This window comes from Cervus canadensis, chromosome X (genome assembly GCF_019320065.1).
Source record: "Cervus canadensis isolate Bull #8, Minnesota chromosome X, ASM1932006v1, whole genome shotgun sequence".
Lineage (NCBI taxonomy): Eukaryota > Metazoa > Chordata > Mammalia > Artiodactyla > Cervidae > Cervus > Cervus canadensis.
The window spans coordinates 64,234,963-64,255,277 of NC_057419.1; the positions used below are offsets into that span (position 1 = coordinate 64,234,963).

Genomic DNA, 20,315 nt, shown 5'->3' on the forward strand with positions numbered 1-20,315 from the left:
GCCTGACTTCAGACTCTACTACAAAGCCACAGTCATCAAGACAGTATGGTGCTGGCACAAAAACAGAAATATAGATCAATGGAACAGAATAGAAAGCCCAGAGATAAATCCATGAACCTATGGACACCTTATCTTTGACAAAGGAGGCAAGGATATACAATGGAAAAAAGACAACCTCTTTAACAAGTGGTGCTGGGAAAACTGGTCAACCACTTGTAAAAGAATGAAACTAGAACACTTTTTAACACCATACACAAAAAGAAACTCAAAATGGATTAAAGATCTAAATGTAAGACCAGAAACTATAAAACTCTTAGAGGAGAACACAGGCAAAACACTCTCTGACATAAATCACAGCAAGATCCTCTATGACCCACCTCCCAGAATATTGGAAATAAAAGCAAAACTAAACAAATGGGACCTAATGAAACTTAAAAGCTTTTGCACTACAAAGGAAACTATAAGCAAGGTGAAAAGATAGCCCTCAGAATGGGAGAAAATATAGCAAATGAAGAAACAGACAAAGGATTAATCTCAAAAATATACAAGCAACTCCTGAAGCTCAATTCCAGAAAAAATAAATGACCCAATCAAAAAATGGGCCAGAGAACTAAACAGACATTTCTCCAAAGAAGACATACAGATGGCTAACAAACACATGAAAAGATGCTCAACATGACTCATTATCACAGAAAAGCAAATCAAAACCACAATAAGTACCATTACACGCCAGTCAGGATGGCTGCTATCCAAAAGTCTACAAGCAATAAATGCTGGAGAGTGTTGTGGAAGAAAGGGAACCCTCTACACTTTGGTGGAATCAAACTAGTACAGCTGCTATGCGAAAACAGTGTGGAGATTTCGTAAAAAACTGGAAATAGAACTGCCATATGACCCAGCAATCCCACTTCTGGGCATTACACACTGAGGAAACCAGATCTGAAAGAGACACGTGCACCCCAATGTTCATCGCAGCACTGTTTATAATAGCCAGGACATGGAAGCAACCTAGATGCCCATCAGCAGATGAATGGATAAGGAAGCTGTCGTACATATACACCATGGAATATTACTCAGCCGTTAAAAAGAATTCATTGAATCAGTTCTAATGAGATGGATGAAACTGGAGCCCATTATACAGAGTGAAGTAAGCCAGAAAGATAAAGAACATTACAGCATACTAACACATATATATGGAATTTAGAAAGATGTAACGATAACCCTATATGCAAAACAGAAAAAGAGACACAGAAATACAGAACAGACTTTTGAACTCTGTGGGAGAATGTGAGGGTGGGATGTTTCAAAAGAACAGCATGTATACTATCTATGGTGAAACAGATCACCAGCCCAGGTGGGATGCATGAGACAAGTGCTCGGGCCTGGTGCACTGGGAAGACCCAGAGGAATCGGGTGGAGAGGGAGGTGGGAGGGGGGATCGGGATGGGGAATACGTGTAAATCTATGGCTGATTCATATCAATGTATGACAAAACCCACTGAAATGTTGTGAAGTAATTAGCCTCCAACTAATAATAAAAAAAAAAAAGTAGAAACTATTAGGTATAAAATAAGCTACAAGGATATATTATACAACATGGGGAATATGGCCAATATTTTAGAGTAACTATAAATGAAGTACACCTTTAAAAATTGTGAATCACAATATTATATGCCCAAAACTTATATAATAATGTACAACTATACTTCAATAAAAGTATAAAAAAAAACCCAAAACCACACAGATAAAAATACATAAGAAAGTAGCATCAATCAGTGTTGATGGAATTATATTATGCAGAGATATAATTTGTATGACAATTCAGTTCAGTCACTCAGTCATGTCTGACTCTTTGCGACCCCATGGTCTGCGCACGCCAGGCCTCCCTGTCCATCACCAACTCCCGAAGTTTACTCAAACTCATGTCCATTGAGTCGGTGATGCCATCCAACCATCTCATCCTCTGTTGTCCCCTTCTGCTCCCACCTTCAATCTTTCCCAGAATTAGGGTCTTTTCCAGTGAGTCAGTTCTTCACATCAGGTGGCCAAAGTATTGGAGTTTCAGTTTCAACATCAGTCCTTCCAATGAATATTCAGGACTGATTTCCTTAGGATGGACTGGTTGGATCTCCTTGCAGTCCAAGGGACTCTCAAGAGTCTTTTCCAACACCACAGTTCAAAAGCATCAATTCTTCGGCACTCAGCTTTCTTTATAGTCCAACTCTCACATCCATACATGACTACTGTAAAAACCAGAGCCTTGACTAGATGGACCTTTTTTGGCAAAGTAATGTCTCTGCTTTTTAATATGCTGTCTAGGTTGTTCATAGCTTTCCTTCTAAGGAGTGAGCATCTTTTAATTCATGGCTGCAGTCACCATCTGCAGTGATTTTGGAGCCCCCCAAAATAACAGCCACTGTTTCCACTGTTTCCCCATCGATTTGCGATGAAGTGATGGGACCAGATGCCATGATCTTAGTTTTCTGAATGTTAAGCTTTAAGTGGGGACACTATATTGGAGCAAAGTTTTTGCATACTGTTGACAAAAATTTGGTATTAATTTCAATTACATTTAAAAAACTAAGATGTTAGATGTATTTTTCAGGAAAATCACCATGAAAATACCTCAAAATTTGTGAAAGAAACAAGAGAAGTTAAATATTAAACTAAAAGACATACAGAAAACAAATAACAAAATGATGTAAATCTTTCCTTCACTTCATTAGTAATTAATCAGTAAAAGTAAAGTATCAATACAGCAATGAAAAGGCTGAGATAAATAAAATTTAGATTAAAAAAAAAATCCAGGGTTTCCCTGACAACTATTGAACCTATGCTCTAGAGCCCAGGAACCACAACTACTGAGCCCTCACATCTAAGCTACTGAAGCCACCTCAATGAGAAGTCCATGTAACTGCAACTAGAGAGTATCTCTCACTCCACAACTACAGAAAGCTCACAGAGCAACAAAGATCCAGCATAGCCAATAAATAAATAAATTATAAAAATAAAAACAATCCAAATTCATGTCATCTACAGGAGACACTTTTAGATTCAAAAAACAATTCAGTTCAAAGTAGAAGGACGGAAATAATATACATGCAAATAGTAACTAAAACAGAACTGTAGTGACTATAACAATAACACAGAAAATAAATATTAAGAAAAGAATTGCTACTATAGATAAATAAGGGTGCTACATGTACTAATAACAGGACAAGCTATCAAGAAGAAATGTGAAGTAGTGAAGTGAACTGAAAGTTTCTCAGTTGCGTCCAACTCTTTGTGACCCCATGGACTGTATAGTTCTGAATTCTCCAGGCCAGAATACTGGAGTGGGTAGCCTTTGCCTTCTCCAGGGGATCTTCCCAACTCTGGGATTGAACCCAGGTCTCCCACATTGCAGGCAGATTCTTTACCAGCTGAGCCACAAGGGAAGCCCAAGAACACTGGAGTGGGTAGCCTATCCCTTCTCCAGCAGATCTTCCCAATCCAGGAATTGAACCAGGGTCTCCTGCATTGCAGGCAGATTTTTTACCAACTGAGCTATCAGGGAAGTCCATCAAGAATATAAAACAATTATAAACATATACATACTTAACAGAGCAACAAACAGCATGAGGAAAATCTGATAGAATTGAAAGGAGAAATAAATAATTAAATAACAACCCTATAAAACTTCAACACACCACTCTCAATTGTGGGAAAGTCAAGTGGGTAGATCACTAAAGAAATAAAAAGACTTAAACAACATTATAAATGAAGTAGACCTAACACACATCTATGGAACTTTTCACCTAACAAGAGCCAAATACATAAACTTCTCAAGTGCATGTGGAACATTCTCTTGGGTAGACCATATTTTAGGGTATAAGGTGATCTGTTAAAGAATCTGCCTGCAATGCAGGAGACCCCTGTTTGATTCCTGGGTCGGGAAGATCCCGTGGAGAAGGGAACGGCTTCCCACTCCAGTATTCTGGCCTGGAGAATTCCATGGACTGTATAGTCCGTGGAGTCACAAATACTTGAATGTGACTGAGCGACTTTCACTGCATTAAAAAAAGACTAAAACCATACAAAGTATGTTCTGCAACAAGAATGTAATAAAAATACAACTCAATAATAAAGTGAAATATGGGAAATTCTCAAATACATGAAAATTAAACACACTCCACAAAAAACTAATTGTTAAGAAATGGTAGGGTAAATTTTTAAAAAATACTTTGAGATTAAAAGGAAAACAAAACATGCCAAAATTTATGTGATACACCTAAACCAGTGCTCAGAGTGAAATTTATAGCTGTAAATGTCTATATATAAAAAGATGTTTCAAATCAATACCTAATACCTTGCACCCTAAGAGATAAGAAAAAAAAATTACAGCCAAACAAAGCAGAATAGAGAAAATAGTAAATATTAGAACAGAAATTAATTGAATTTAAGCACAGGAAAAAAATTAGGCAATCAAAAGTTGGTATTTGAAAATAACAAATTTTAAAAATCATTAGCAAGAATGACCAAGAAAAAAGAAAGAAAAGATTCAAAAATCATGAATAAAAAAGAGAAAATGCTCCCTTTATAGAAATTTAATAAATGAACCATGTACAACTCTGAACACAATGTACAACTATATACAAGTTAGATAACCTAGAAGAAATGGATAAATCTCAAGGAAGATACAAACTACTTAAATTGATGAAAGAAGAAATATAAAATAAGAGTAGACTTAAAGGGATCGAAGTAGGAATCAAAACACTTCCCACATGGAACAGCCGAAGCCCAAACAACTTCATTGGTGAAATTTACCAAACATTTCATGAATAATTAATATCAATCTTCACAAAAACAGAAATGAAGGGAATAAAATACTTCACAAGCCATTCTCTAAGACCAAGAGAAATAAAGAATCGTGTTTATGGTTAGTTGATTTTCAACAAGGCACCAAGATAATTCAGGGGGGAAAAGCTATTTTTGTTCTTTATATAGTGATGCATATGAAATAATACCTTGATTGCTGGAAAAGCATATTATTCTTTGAAAGGAAAAACTCAATTATATGCCTTTTTCTAGAAACCAGAAAAAATAATCTGTAGTTCATTAAAAATTAAAATGTGTAAAGCTTCCAAAATTTTTTCAAATATATATTTAATGAGAGAAAATTGTCATAACAATTATTAAAAGGTACAGTATATTTTTGCAATTAAAAAAATAAACCAGGAAAGTAGAAATATAGATAAACAGACATTCTGGCCAGCTTTCCCCAGAGCGAGCAATCCATGTTAGTCAGGGGTTGCAATGCCTTTTCTGATAAACCCTTAGAGGTCAGACACCATCACATCCATAATATCCCACAAGCCATATATTTACCTTATTTGATGTAGGAGGGGAGTATATAACAGCACGAACACCAGGAGGAAAGGATCACAGGGAGTCATTTATAATGATAGTTACTACAAAATTTTAGTAAGAAATTTCTTAAAACTGTTTTAAGCACATATAATAATATAAAGTTTCATATACATAGTAAAATAAAATATGTGAATGATAAACTGATAGAGAAATAACAACAAATACAGGAAAAAAGTACTTACTTGGACAGAAATTTACAGCAACATTACACTCTTCATTTGGTCGCAGAGTTCCACTGAGTGTGCTAAATTTGAATATACCATCTTTGAAAAGTTTATCAGTATTTCTAATATCCAAATTCCACTCTACATTTTTTCTTGAAGTATTATGTAAGACCAGATTCTGTTCACACATAAAAAATAAAAGAAGAAATTTATAAAGATTACAATATGCAACATGAAATTTAGTTTGTATTGCCATAGCAACTTGATGGTCCTACACACAAAGTAAGCAATTAAAAGCGGTAATCACAGAAAAAATGTTTTAAAAGTGAACGTTAGGCAAACAAAGAGGTACATGAATATGTTCAGAGCCTGTTAACAACTATGAAAGTACTCAAAGGAGCTATGCTAGTTAGGAAAGATGCAGAGTAACAAGAACCTTCATTCATGATGGTAGAATGCAAATTGGTACAGTCATGTTGGAAGACAGTTTGACAGCTTCTTATAATGCTAAATATACACTTATCAAATGATCCAATAAACCTAGTCTTAATTATTTTCCTAAGTAAATTGAAAATTTATGTTTATACAAAAATCTGTATGTGAATGTTTACAATAGCTTTGTTCATAATCACCAACCCCTGGAAGTCGAAACAAACATGATTTCTATCAACAAATGAATGCATAAACAAACCGTAGTACAGCCATAAAATAGGATAAAATTCAGTAATAAAATAAGTAAAATATTAATTCAAGTAAAAACATAAGTGAGTATTACATATTTACTTAATTTTAAGTGACAGATGCTGAATGCAAATCTCTACACATTGTATAATTAAATTACCTGTCAGTCTGGAAATGCAAAATCTTGTGGATGAAAAATAAAATCAATTGCTGCCAAATGTTGGTGGAAGGAGAAGTAGTTAATTGCCAAGGGGTTATAGAGAGATTTTTCAGTATAATAAAACTGTTCTATATGGCACTGAAGTGGTAAACCCTTCTATACAATTTCCAAGACCCAAGCAATTATATACTGCAAGGAGTGAACTTAAAGATATGAAAATTAAAAGCAATAAACCAAGATGTTATGGATCCCAGGATGGATTGTAGACTGTGACAAATTATATCACAGACATATGAAATAACCTCACTGAAGGTACTGGGTAAAGAATGGCTTATGTAATTCTGGAAAACTGTGTTTTGACTGGAAACTATATAAGGCTAAAGACAAAAAGATACTCTTTATAAACACTGTACTCTAGTTGGAAAATATGTTAATAATTCTAACAGAGTACAGGTTAAAAATCCTGAAACTTCTTTACTAAGTACACCAGGGTTAAAAAATAAGTAAACATATTATAAATAAGACATTGTCAGAGAAGAGTTAAAAATGAACAAGGGAGAAAGATGGAATGAACCTTGTTGTGTAGGATTAGAGTAAGAACTATCAGTTAAAACTCATGTTTAGATAGACAGGTAGACAGGAAAAGGTAGATATAAATAGATGATAGGCAGGTAGATAGAAAAGCTACCGATATATGTGTATTCATGGATTTTTACACATACAAATATTTCCTGGCACTATCTGCCAGAAGGACCTAGAACATGTGACACCACAGAAGCAGCTAGCACACCTTGTATATAGACCTTGTTTTCTAAATACCGTTCTCCCATAAAAGATACTGAGGTTTCTTGGAGAAAATGTTGACTCAGGAGCTAGAACAACTAAAATAAAAGTGACCCTGGACCATTCTGTAGTCATAGAAAGTAAGAGAAATGTTTAAAAATCATAAGAACAAGAGTAGGTCAAGGGGTCAATCTAAAAGATGTCCTAATAGCCAAAGCTGGAACAATTTTAGCAGCATAAACAAAAATGAACACTGGATTAAAACTGAGAATAGGAAATACATATATGTGGGTTCATACTGACAAATAAATAAATAAAGGGAGGGAGGAAGGGAATAACCTTTATTACAGAAAAATTCCAAATAATATAAGTAAATGTCCCCTCCAGAAGGTGGAGCTTGACCCCCACCCCTTGAGTGTGGGCTGAAATTGATGACTCACTTCCACAGTATAGAGTGTGCAAAGGGGAGAAATAGCTTCTCCAGCTTTACAATAAACACGGTGTGTTTATTGATGACATGTACTCCTTTCACGTGATGTGACAAAATGAACATTTCACCTATGTGACATTCTTCCCCAAAGTCCATAGAAAATAAGAACAGAAACCAGTCAGGTGAAAAATATAAGACAAACCAAAATTAAAGAACATTCTGAAAAAAACTACCAGATCAGTATTCTTTAAAATTAACAAGGTCATAAAATATTAGCAACACTGAGAACCCATCATGTAATAGAAGAGACTTAATGCCACATGGTATGCTGGATTGGACCCTGGGCAGTAAAAGACCCTTAGTGAGTAACTGGTGAAATCTGAATAGAGTCTGTTGTTTAGCCAATAATATTTTACTAATGCGAATTTGTTAGTGTTAAAAAAATGTTTTCTGGTTGTATAAGGTGTTAACACTAGGGAAAGTTGTGTAAAGTGTATGCCAAATCTCTCTGCACTGTCTTTGTGAAGTTCCTGTGAATCTGGGAGCTATGTACATGACATGTATGCAGACTCATCTTTCCAGTGCTAGTCATTATGAAAATAAAACCTTCAACCAGGTTTTTAAAAACCCTGTTCTTCAAAATTTGAAGAGTGGAGAATGATCCATGTAATCATCACCACAATAAAATGGCGTACTTTGTTTCTTTCAAAGCGTGATTGATTTAAAATAATCAGGATTTTTAAAATGAGTCAATTTTATTCCCAGATGTCTGTATATACTGAGACATCTATTTAGTTCTAATATTTGTGTACTCTGTAAGGAAGTTCCTTTGCACCTTGTAAAGAAAACGTCTTTTTTTCCTTTTCTTAACACAGAAGGTGGGCATGGTATCATACTAGTTATGTGAATGCCTCATTTTTCTCATTCTGAATTTGAGGAAATGGTATCTCCAAAATACAATCCACTTCTTTCTATATCCTATCTTAATAATAGAACTGATCCATTCATCAAGGGAGAAACATTGGTTAATTAATTTAGTATATGTGGTGGTTTAGTCGCTAAGTCATGTCCGACTCTCAGGACCCCATGGACTGCAGGCCCCCGGGCTCCTCTGTCCATGGGATATACCAGGCAAGAACACCAGAGTAGGCTGCCATTTCCTTCTCCAAGTACATGTAGTATTGTGTTATTTTTCTTTATAAAGTCATCATAATGATACATGTACATAGTTTATACAAATAGTGAAAATATACTTATCAAAAAGTTGGCCCACTCAACTCTTCCTCATCAACAGTCCTGTTTCCCAGAAGCAACCAATTTTAACCAATTCTTATTTCAATTTTCTCTAATAGTTATAGCTAATTCTGTGTGATGCTAATATAGCTTACTTTAGGTTTTTTTATTGCTTCCACAACAAATTACCACAGTGGTTTAAAACAACACAAATGTGTCACATTAGAGTCTTATTGATTAGAAGGTCAATGCAAATATCACTGGACTAAAATCAAGAAGACTAAAATCACAAGACTAAAATCATAGAGGAACTATGATACTTTCCAGAGGCTCTAGAGAAGAATCTGTTTTCCTGCCATTCTCAGTTCAGATGTATTTGGCTGGTGGCCTCCTTGCACCAGCAACATGACATCTCTCTGACTTCTCTTCTGTCATCACAACTTCTGACCACAGTCAAGAAGTTCTCTGTTTATAACTTCTCATGTGATAAGACTGGGGCCACCTGCATAATCTCAGATAACCCCTCATGCTCAGGATCATTCATCTTAATTACATTATACATCAGCAAAGTGTCTTTTACAATATAAAGGATTCTATTCACAAATGCAGGAAAAGTGATATAGAAGACAAAAAAGGAACACTACAAATACAAATTTCTACAATGTATCCTGAGCTTCTTTCTTATGCATGTCTTTATGTTTTCAGATGGATTCATAATTAGAAGAAAGGCAGAAATATCTAATAAGAAAAAAAAGAGCAGATTATCATAGAAGTGACTGTATTATATATCTGGACTTTTTCAATTTATATTATTGCCTCTCAATTAATTTCCTCACCTGTATGAAATGTATTTCATGTGAATTTTAACCATAGATTCCATTTGTATAAGACAGATAACCATTCAATTTATTTTATATTTTAGCTTTATATTAAAATATAAATCTATAAATGGCTTTATATGTGTTTATATAGTTTGATTATTACTTATGAGAAATATGCTATACACACACACACACACACACACATATTCTTACAACACAGGCTTCAGAATAATCATCTTAATAAGTGAAAAACCATAATCAGAAAAAAAAATTGTAAACTGCATCAATTCTCTATACATACCTGAGTTTCTGTGACCCTGCCATTAGGATCCAGATTATGTAATGGGATTTCAAAGATAAAATAAGTGCTGGATAATGTCAGTGGTGCTTGCAACACTGCAAAAGGAAAGTAAAAGTAAAGTGAAAGTGTTAGTTGCTCAGTCGTGTCTGACTCTTTGCAACCTCAAGGACTGGATCCTGCCAGGATCCTCTGTCCATGGAATTCTCCAGGGAAGAAAAATGGGGTAGGTAGCCATTCCCTTCTCCAGGGGATCTTCCCGACTCAGGGATCAAACCCACACCTCCTGCATTGGCAGGCATATTCTTTACCATCTGAGTCACCAGGGAACATACTGTTAAAATAATAATGACATAAGCTCACAGATAATTCTTACTTTACCTTAAATTTTCTACCTATTGCTGTATTTCCAGCCAGGAAACAAAATTATTTTTTAAAGACATTTCAGGAATAACTTGGATTATTGCAAGTTCCAATTTTGTAATGGTAGTTAATTACAAGTAAATATAAAATGTACCCTTGAGACAATAAAAGAACATAAAATATACTAAATATTGATCTCAGGAAAAAAAGTAGACAAAATTAAAATGATCTCCATAGTAAAGTTTGACCAATGCAGAAGTAGAGAAGTGAAAAGAAATATAGAAATAAAAATTATTGTAATAAAGGGAAAATATATATATGGCATATCATGAAGCATTTTATACATGAAACACAAAGCTCTAGGGAGAAAATGGTTATTCTATGGAAGATCAGAAATACAATTATCTACAAAAATACATTAGAGAAGGAATTATTATCTGCTGGAAAATCTTATATTTTTAAATAGATCATTAGAGTAATTTTAGTTCACAGAATTGTGCAGAAAATACAGAGATATCCCTTATATCCCCCTCCCCACTGCCACACACACACAGCCTCTTACATTATCAACATCCTCTACCACAGTGGTACATTCATTATACAGGAACCTGTAATGATACGTTATCATAACCTAATGTTCACTGTTTACATTAGGGGTCATTCATAGTGTTGTACATTCTATAGGTTTGAACAAATGTATAATGACATCCAGCATTACTGTTTCATACAAAGGATATTCACTGCCCCCTAAATCCTCTGTGGTCTACCTATTTGTCTCTTTCTACTCACAACCCTTGGAAGCCACTGATCTTTTTATTGCCCTCCATGGTTTTACATTTTCCAGAATGTCATATAGTTGGAATGATACAGCATATAGTCTTGTGAGATTAGATTATTTCACTCAGTACTATACATTTAAGGTTCATCCATGTCTTTTCATGACCTGATAGCTCATTTCTTTTTAGTGCTAAATAATATTCCATTGTCCGGAAAAATTCTAACAACTTTTTGGCCAACTCAATACCACAGTTTACCCATTCAGCTACTGAAGAACACCTTGGTTGCTTCCAAGTTTTGGGAATGATGAACAAAAGTTGCCATAAAAACTTACATGCACATTTTTGTGTAGATATGAGTTTTCAACTCATTTGGGTAAATACGGACAGCCATCTGCCACACTGTATGGTAAGAATATGTTAAGCATTGGAAAAAAAAACATCAAATGACCAACTGTTTTCCAAAGTAGTAGTACTGCATTCACACCAGTTCCTATTGTCCACATCCTCATCAGCATTTAGCGTTGTCAATGTTCTGGATTTTGGCCATTCTAACAGATGCATAGTGCTATCTTACTGTTGTTTTAATTTTAATTTCCTTGATAACATATGATGTGGAGCATTTTTTCACATGCTTATCTACCTTCAGTGTATTGCCATTGGTAAGTTGTATGCTCATATCACTGGCCCAGGTTTCAAATGGTTTGTTTTCCTTACTGTTGAATTCAAAGAGTTCTTTATTTTGGGTAATAGTTCTTTATTAGATATGTCTTTTGCAAATATTTTCTTCCAGTCAGTGGCTTTTCATTTTGGTATCTTGATAGCATATTTTGCAGAACAGACATTTTTATCATTATGAGGTCTAGCTTATTAATTCTTTCTTTTACAGATCATATCTTTTTTCTTGTAACTAAAAGGTCACTGCCAAACCCAAGGTCACTTTAGGGATGTTTTCCTATGTTATCTTCTATGAGTTTTATAGTTTTGCCTTTTACATTTAGGTCTGTAATCATTTTGAGTTAATTTTTGTGAAGTATATAAAATCTGTATCTAGATTCATTTTTTTAAATTTGTGGATGTCCAATTTTTCAGTTACATTCTTTAAAAAAGACTATTTATTCTGAGTTGTATTGCCTCTGTTCCTTTGTCAAAGATGAGCTTACTATATTTATGTGGGGCTGTTTCTGGACTCTCTTTCGTGTTCCATTGATCTATTTGTCTAGCTTTTTCAATAAACTCTCTTGATTATTGCACCATTATAGTAAGTCTTGAAGTCGGGTAGTGTCTGTCTTCTTTGTTCTGTTCCTTCAATACCACACTGGTCATTATGGGTCTTTTCTCTTTTCATATAAACTTTGAATCAACATGTCTGTCAATATCCACAAAATAACTTGCTGAGATTTTGACTGGGAATGCATTGAATCTCTAGATCAAGTTGGGAAGAACTGTCAACATGACAATATTGAGTCTTCTCATGCATTAACACAGAATCATTGCTCCATTTAATTCTCCTTTGATATCTTTCACCAGAGTTTTGCATTTCTCTTATAGATCTGTAACTATATTGTTTGATTTATACCTAAGTACTTCATTTTTGTTGGGTGCTAATATAAATGGTATTTTGTATTTAATTTTAAATTCCATTTCTCACTACTTATATTCCCAGGTGGCTCAATGGTATAAAGAATCTGCCTGCCATGCAGGAGACCCAAGAGACGTCAGTTTGATCCCTGGGTCAGGAAGATCCCTTGGAGGAGGAAATGACAACCCACTCGAGTATTCTTGCCTGAAAAATCAAATTAACAGAGGACTCTGGCGGGCTGCAGTTCATGGGGTTGCAAAGAGTTAGATGTGACTGAATGACTGGGCATGCATTGAGAAAAGCAACTTACTTTTGTTTAGTAACCTGTATCCTGAAACCTTATTATAATAGCTTACTAGTTCCATGAGGTTTTTTTTTTAATTGACTCAGATTTTCTACAGACAATCATGTCATCTGTGAACTAAAGGGCAGATTTAGTTCTTCCTTCCCAATCTGTATAGCTTTCAACTCCTTTTTCTGTCTTATTACATTACCTAGGTCTTCTTATACAATGTTGAGAAAGAGGGGTGAGAGGGGATAGCCTAGCCTGGTTTCCAATCTTAATGAGAAAGCTTCAAGCTACATTTAAAATGGATAACAAACAAGGACCTACTGTATAGTACAGGGAACTCTGCTCAATATTCTGTAACAACCTAATTGGGAAAAGAATTTGAAAAAGAATATAGATACATGTCTATGTATAACTGAGTCACTTTGCTATACACATGCAATTAAGACACAACTGTTAACCAACTATACTTCAATATTAAAAAAAGAATGTTATTTGTGAGGTTTTTTATGTAGACATTTTTTATCAACTTGAGAAAGCTCCCTTCCATCACTCATTTACTTTTTTTTTCTTTTTTTATGGGTAATGGATTTTGTAAAATGCATTTTTTCCTGCATCTATTGATATGAACATATGGCGTTTTCTTCTTTAGGCTATTAATGTGAATGCATGCATGCATGCTTAGTCACTTCAGTTGTATTCGATTCTTTGTGAACCCATGGACTGTAGCCCGCCAGGCTCCTCTGTCCATGGAATTTTCCAGGCAAGAATACTGAAGTGGGTTACCATGCTCTCCTCTAGGGGATATTCCTGACCCAGGGATCAAATCTGCATCTCCTGTGTCTCCAGCATTGCAGGTGGATTCTTTACCACTGAGAAACTAGGAAAACCCATTAATGTGATGGATTACATTGAGTTGTTTTCTAATAACTTAGTTTTAAGTTCTTTATAAAGAAAACTGTTCAGTTCAGTCACTCAGTCGTGTCTGACTCTTTGCGACCCCATGAACCACAGCATGCCAGGCCTCCCTGTCCATCACCAACTCCTGGAGTTCACCCAAACCCATGTCCATTGAGTCAGTGATGTCATCCAACCATCTCATCCTCTGTCGTCCCCTTCTCCTTCTGCCCTCAATCTTTCCCAGCATCAGGATCTTTTCCAGTGAGTCAGCTCTTTGCATCAGGTGGCCAAAGTATTGGAGCTTCAGCTTCAGCATCAGTCCTTCCAATGAATATTCAGGACTGATTTCCCTTAAGATGGACTGGTAGGATCTCCTTGCAGTCTCTCCAAGGGACTCTCAAGAGTCTTCTCCAACATCACAGTGCAAAAGCATCAATTATTCAGCGCTCAGCTTTCTTTATAGTCCAACTCTTGCATCCATACATGACCACTGGAAAAACCATAGCCTTGACTAGACGGACCTTTGTTGACAAAGTAATGTCTCTGCTTTTCAATATGCTGTCTAGGTTGGTCATAACTTGCCTTCCAAGGAGTAAGCGTCTTTTAATTTCATGGCTGCAGTCACCATCCGCAGTGATTTTGGAGCCCAGAAAAAGAAAGTTAGCCACTGTTTCCACTGTTTCCCCATCTACTTGACATGAAGTGATGGGACCAGATGCCATGATCTCAGTTTTCTGAAAGTTGAGCTTTAAGCCAACTTTTTATTCTCCTCTTTCACCTTCATCAAGAGGCTCTTTTAGTTCTTCTTCACTTTCTTCCATATGGTTGATGTCATCTGCATATCTGAGGTTATTGATATTTCTCCCAGCAATCTTGATCCCAGCCTGTGCTTCCTCCAGCCCAGCGTTTCTCATGATGTACTCTGCATATAAGTTAAATAAGCTGGGTGACAATATACAGCCTTGACGTACTCCTTTTCCTATTTGGAATCAGTCTGTTGTTCCATGTCCAGTTCTAACTGTTGCTTCCTGACCTGCATACATATTTCTCAAGAGGCAGGTCAGATGGTCTGGTATTCCCATCTCTTTCAGAATTTTCCACAGTTTATTGTGATCCACACAGTCAACGGCTTTGGCATAGTCAATAAAGCAGAAATAGATGTTTTCCTGGAACTTTCTTGCTCTTTTGATGATCCATCAAATGTAGGCAATTTGATCTCTGGTTCCTCTGCCTTTTCTAAAACCAGCTTGAACATCTAGAAGTTCACGGTTCATGTATTACTGAAGCCTGGCTTGGAGAATTTTAAGCATTACTTTACTAGCATGTGAGATGAGTGCAATTGTGCGGTTTTGAGCATTCTTTGGCATTGCCTTTCTTTGGGATTGGAATGAAAACTGACCTTTTCCAGTCCTGTGGCCACTGCTGAGTTTTCCAAATTTGCTGACATATTGAGTGTAGCACTTTCACAGCATCATCTTTTAGGTTTTGAAATAGCTCAACTGGAATTCCATCACCTGCACTAGCTTTGTTCGTAGTGATGCTTCCTAAGGCCCATTTAACTTCACATTCCAGGATGTCTGGCTCTAGGTGAGTGACCACACCATTGTGATTATCTGGGTCATGAAGATCTTTTTTGTACAGTTCTTCTGTGTATTCTTGCCACCTCTTCTTAATATCTTCTGCTTCTGTTAGGTCCCTATCATTTCTGTCCTTTATTGAGGCCATCTTTGCATGAAATGTTCCCTTGGTATCTCTAATTTTTTTGAAGAGATCTCTAGTCTTTCCCTTTCTATTGTTTTCCTGTATTTCTTTGCACTTATCACTGAGGAAGGCTTTCTTATCTCTCCTGGCTATTCTCTGGAACTCTGCATTCAAATGGGAATATCTTTCCTTTTCTCCTTTGCTTTTCACTTCCCTTCCTTTCACAGCTATTTGTAAGGCCTCCTCAGACAGCCATTTTGCTTTTTTGCATTTCTTTGTCTTGGGGATGGTCTGGATTCCTGTCTCCTGTACAGTGTCATGAATCTGCGTCCATAGTTCATCAGGCAGTCTGTCTATCAGATCTAGTCCCTTAAATCTATTTCTCACTTCCACTGTATAGTCATAAGGGATTTGACTTCACAGGGATTTGACTTCATAGAACTGTTCTTTACCACTGAGCAACTGGGGAAATCCATTAATGTCATGGATTACATTGAGTTTTTTTCTAATAACTTAATTGCATGTTCTTTATAAAGAAAACTGTAAGAACACAAAAAATCACCCCCTCAAATTACCTATACTATATCCACTCAGTAACCATTACTGTTCATGTTTTGTCTACATATAATTTTTGTTATATATATTTTGAAATAACCCAAAATTAGGGCCATACAACCATAGGTTTTCTAATCTGCACTTTTTCTTACTTAACAAGATACCATGAATTTTCATAGAGGTATAACATTCCTTAACATAGTCAAAGAATAACCTAATTAGCCAATCCCCTATTGCTGGACATTTAGGCTACTCCCAGTATTTCACCATCATTGGTAATGTTCTGATGAATATCTTTATATATTCCTTTGTTTGCTTTCCTAGAATAAATTCCTAGGGAATATTCTTAACAGAGAAAACTGATAGTTGGGGGCTGTATCTATAATAATTATAATTTCCTTGGTTTAAGTTACAGTTTGCTAATTTAAAATACACTTTCTACTTCACTAGTGCTTTCCATAGTGCTTTCCACTTTGCCAAGTACATAAGGAAGCTACCAATTGTTCTTTTTTACTGATAAGAAAACTGGTTAATTGAGTTTTGAATGTGAACCAGACTTGCATACATGAGATACCCCTATATCTCTACCTCGCCCCTCCCCACTGGTAATTACTAGTTCGTTCTCTATATATGTGAGTCTGTTTCTAATTTTTTTAAATATATATTTATTTTTATATTCCATATGCAAGTGATATCAGAGCATTTGTCTTTATCTACAAGGACATTTTAATAACAAAATAATTCTAACCCCTCTCTACCACTGCTTGTTTCATTATTGTCATTAATTTCACTTACGTATAAGTATACATAAGCATATATAGAAATAATACACTGCTGCTATTATTATACTGAATAAACTTAAATGTTAGATTAAGAATATGAAAAATAAAATAAAAACTCTTCTTTTACCTTTATTTTGTTTCCAGTGCTCTTTTCTTTTATAGATCCAAGTTTTTCACCTATATCATTTTTCTTCCCACTAAAGAACTTTTTAACACCTGTGGCTGACTCATGTCAATGTATGGCAAAAACCACAATATTGCAAAGTAATTAGCCTCTAATTAAACTAAATTTATTAATTAAAAAAATGTCTTTCAAGACCAGTCTTTTGGCAACAGATCCCCTCAAGTGTTGTTTGTTTGTAAGAGGCTTTAATTTTCCTTTACTTTTGAATGATAATTTCTCAAGGTACAGAATTCTAGGTTGGCATTTTTCTGTCTCTCAACACTTTATATATTTCCCTCCATTCTCTTTTCGTTTGCATAGTTTCTCAGGAGAAGTCACATGTAACTTTTATCTTTGCTCCTCTGTATATTAAGGTGTCTTTTCCTCTGAATTACTTTCGACTTTTATAAAATTAATTTTTATGGAGTATAGTTACTTTACAGTATTGCGTTAGCTTCTGCTATTCAGCAAAGTGAAAGAGTTATATACATATATCCACTCTGTTTTAGATTCCCTTCCCATCCAGGATACAACAGAGAACTGAGTAGGGTTCCCTGTGCTACACAGCAGGTTCTCAATAGTTGTCTATTTTAGTCTATTTAGTCAATTACAGTCTCCCAATTCATCTTAGTCCCTGTTCCCACCTTCGTAACTGTAAGTTTGTTTTCTACATCTGTGACTCTATTCATTTCTACAAGTAAGTTCATCTGTACCATTTTTCTAGACTCTACATATCAATTAAATTATACAATATGTCTTTCTCTTTCTGACTCACTTCACTCTATGAAAATCTCTAGGTCCATCCATGTCACTATAAATGGCATTCTTTTGCTCCTTTTATGGCTGAGTAATATACCATTGTGCATATATATATATATATATATATATATATATATAGTGTACATCTTTTATATCCCTTCCCCTGTTGATGAACACTGAGGTTGCTTCCATGTCCTGGCTATTGTAAACAGTGCTGCAATGAACACTGAGGTGCATGCATCCTGAGGATTTTTTCAATCTTTGATTTTTTTGCAGTTTGAAAGTAATATGCCTAAGTGGGTTTTTTTTTTTTTTTTTGCATTCATCATATATGGTATTCTCTGAGCTTCTTGGATTATGGCGTGGTGTCTGATATTAATTTGGAGCAAATTCTCAGTCATTATGTTTCAAATATTTCTTGTTACTTTCTTTTTCTTCTCCCTCTGGTATTTCAAGTATGCACATATTAATATTTTGTAGTTGTCCCACAGTACTCAGTCTGTTCTTTTTTCTCCTTTTTTCAGTCATTTTTTTTTTAGCATTTGCTTTCCTTTGGAGATATCTATTGAGATATTCTCAAGCTCAGACAGTCTTTCCCCAGCCACATCCAGTCCACTAATAATCCTACTCATGAGATTCTTCATTTTTGTTCCACTGTTTTTGCTCCACAGCATTCATTCTGGATCTTTCTGAGAATTTTAATCTCTTTGCTTATATTGCCCATCTGTTCCTGCATGGTGTCTACTTTATCCATTAGAGGCCCAAGCATACTAATTAGTTATTTTAAATTCCCAATATGATAATTCCAACATCTATGCCATAACTGCATCTGGTTTTCAACTCTTGTTCTGTCTCTGAAAACTGAGTTTTTCACTTTTTAGTATGTCTTATACATTTTCCCTTGATGCTTAGATATGATGCACTGGGTAAAGGAACTGCTGTAAACAGACCTTTAGTAATGTAGTAGTAAGTTGTGGGGGGCAGAAACATTCTATAATCCTATGATTAGATCTCAGTCTTTTGGTGAGTCCATGTCTCTAGAATATGAACTTTACATGTCTTTCTCAATCTGCATGCCACCACTACCAGTTTGGGGCTAAATGGTTAGAGTGGGCTGAGTTGATTATTAACATTTCTTCTCTCGCACAGAGAAGGTTAGAGGAGACTGCAGTTGGATATTTCCCTTCCCTGAGATCAGGGAGTTTCTGATAAAACCCCAGAAAGATCTGGTCAACGAGTTTCTCCAGAGGGCAGACCTTGTTAAGCAGAACAGAATACTTTGGCATATTTCAAAATTCCTTTTCCTCACCCTTGCCAGAAATATGAGAGTATTTTTCTCTCATAATCACTTAAGAGAATCAAGTCAAGCTCCTAGAGGTAAAATTCACAAAAGTATGAAAGGGGCCCCATGGAGTATGACTGGGGCTCCATAGAGACTGTTGCTTTCAGACTTGTTCATGCTGAACTTCCAGAAATTCATCAGTTACAGTACAGGCTTCCTCATCCAGGCATTGATTCCCACAGGAACTTCTACTTTGGAGTTTCTGTTCCATTCAATAAGTTGTGATTCTCTGTATTTGTCCATGAGTCTCTCCATTTTCAGAGGCATGAGTTTGCCCTGTGACCTCACTTTTCTTATAGATCTAAGAAGATCTGTTGATTTTTCAGTTTGCTTAGCTTTTTAACTTGCTGTAAGGATGGAGCAGTGACTTCTAAGTTTCTTATACGCTGAACTAGAAACCAGAGCTGAAAAATCTATACTTTTTGAAACTTACCTTGAGGATGTTTATAATCCTTAATGAAAACTAAAGAATCTTACATGTTTATGTCAATATAATTCCCTGGAAAGAAACCAATTTCTGATGCAAAAACTCACATATCTTACAAGCAATTTTATTTTACCAGTGGAATTAATAGATGCCTTGGCAGGAAGTTAGGATATGTAGAATAAGAGAAAGGCACAGATAATTTCCATCACTGTGTTACCCCAAACTCTTGTCATGAGAAATCTTAGGAAAAGACAATGTTATGGCCCATACACAAGAAATGGCTAAAATATTCTGCATATTTTCAAATTGCCAATTGGGGATTAACAGTGAAAATAATAGACTGGTTGTATCTTTTAAAACAAATCACTCTTTTGCCATATTATGACACCATTTAGTGATCTCTATTTCACTTATCAATTTGATAAATTGATATAAGAGAATTTTATCTCTATTTTATCCATTAGATAAAGAATTGATGCTTTTGAACTGTGGTGTCGGAGAAGGCTCTTGAGAGTCCCTTGGAACGCAAGCACATCCTAAAGGAAATCAGTCCTGATATTCATTGGAAGGACTGATGCTGAAGCTGAAACTTCAATACTTTGGCCACCTGATGCAAAGAGCTAACTCGTTAGAAAAGGCCCTGATACTGGGAAAGATTGAAGGCGGGAAGAGAAGGGGACTACAGAGGACAAGATGG

At 35.5% G+C, this 20,315-nt stretch overlaps 1 protein-coding gene across 1 annotated transcript in view; it reads right to left on the reverse strand.

The window, feature by feature from the left end:
* The window catches only part of CFAP47 (cilia and flagella associated protein 47), a 496,124-nt gene that overhangs the window by 378,264 nt on the left and 97,545 nt on the right, over positions 1-20,315 (reverse strand). Inside the window, exons 23-24 of the mRNA XM_043459762.1 lie at positions 9,983-10,077; positions 5,592-5,751 (exon numbers count right to left, since the gene is read on the reverse strand). Of these exons, the coding sequence (XP_043315697.1) occupies positions 5,592-5,751; positions 9,983-10,077 (255 nt within the window). The remainder of the gene's footprint in view (positions 1-5,591; positions 5,752-9,982; positions 10,078-20,315) is intronic.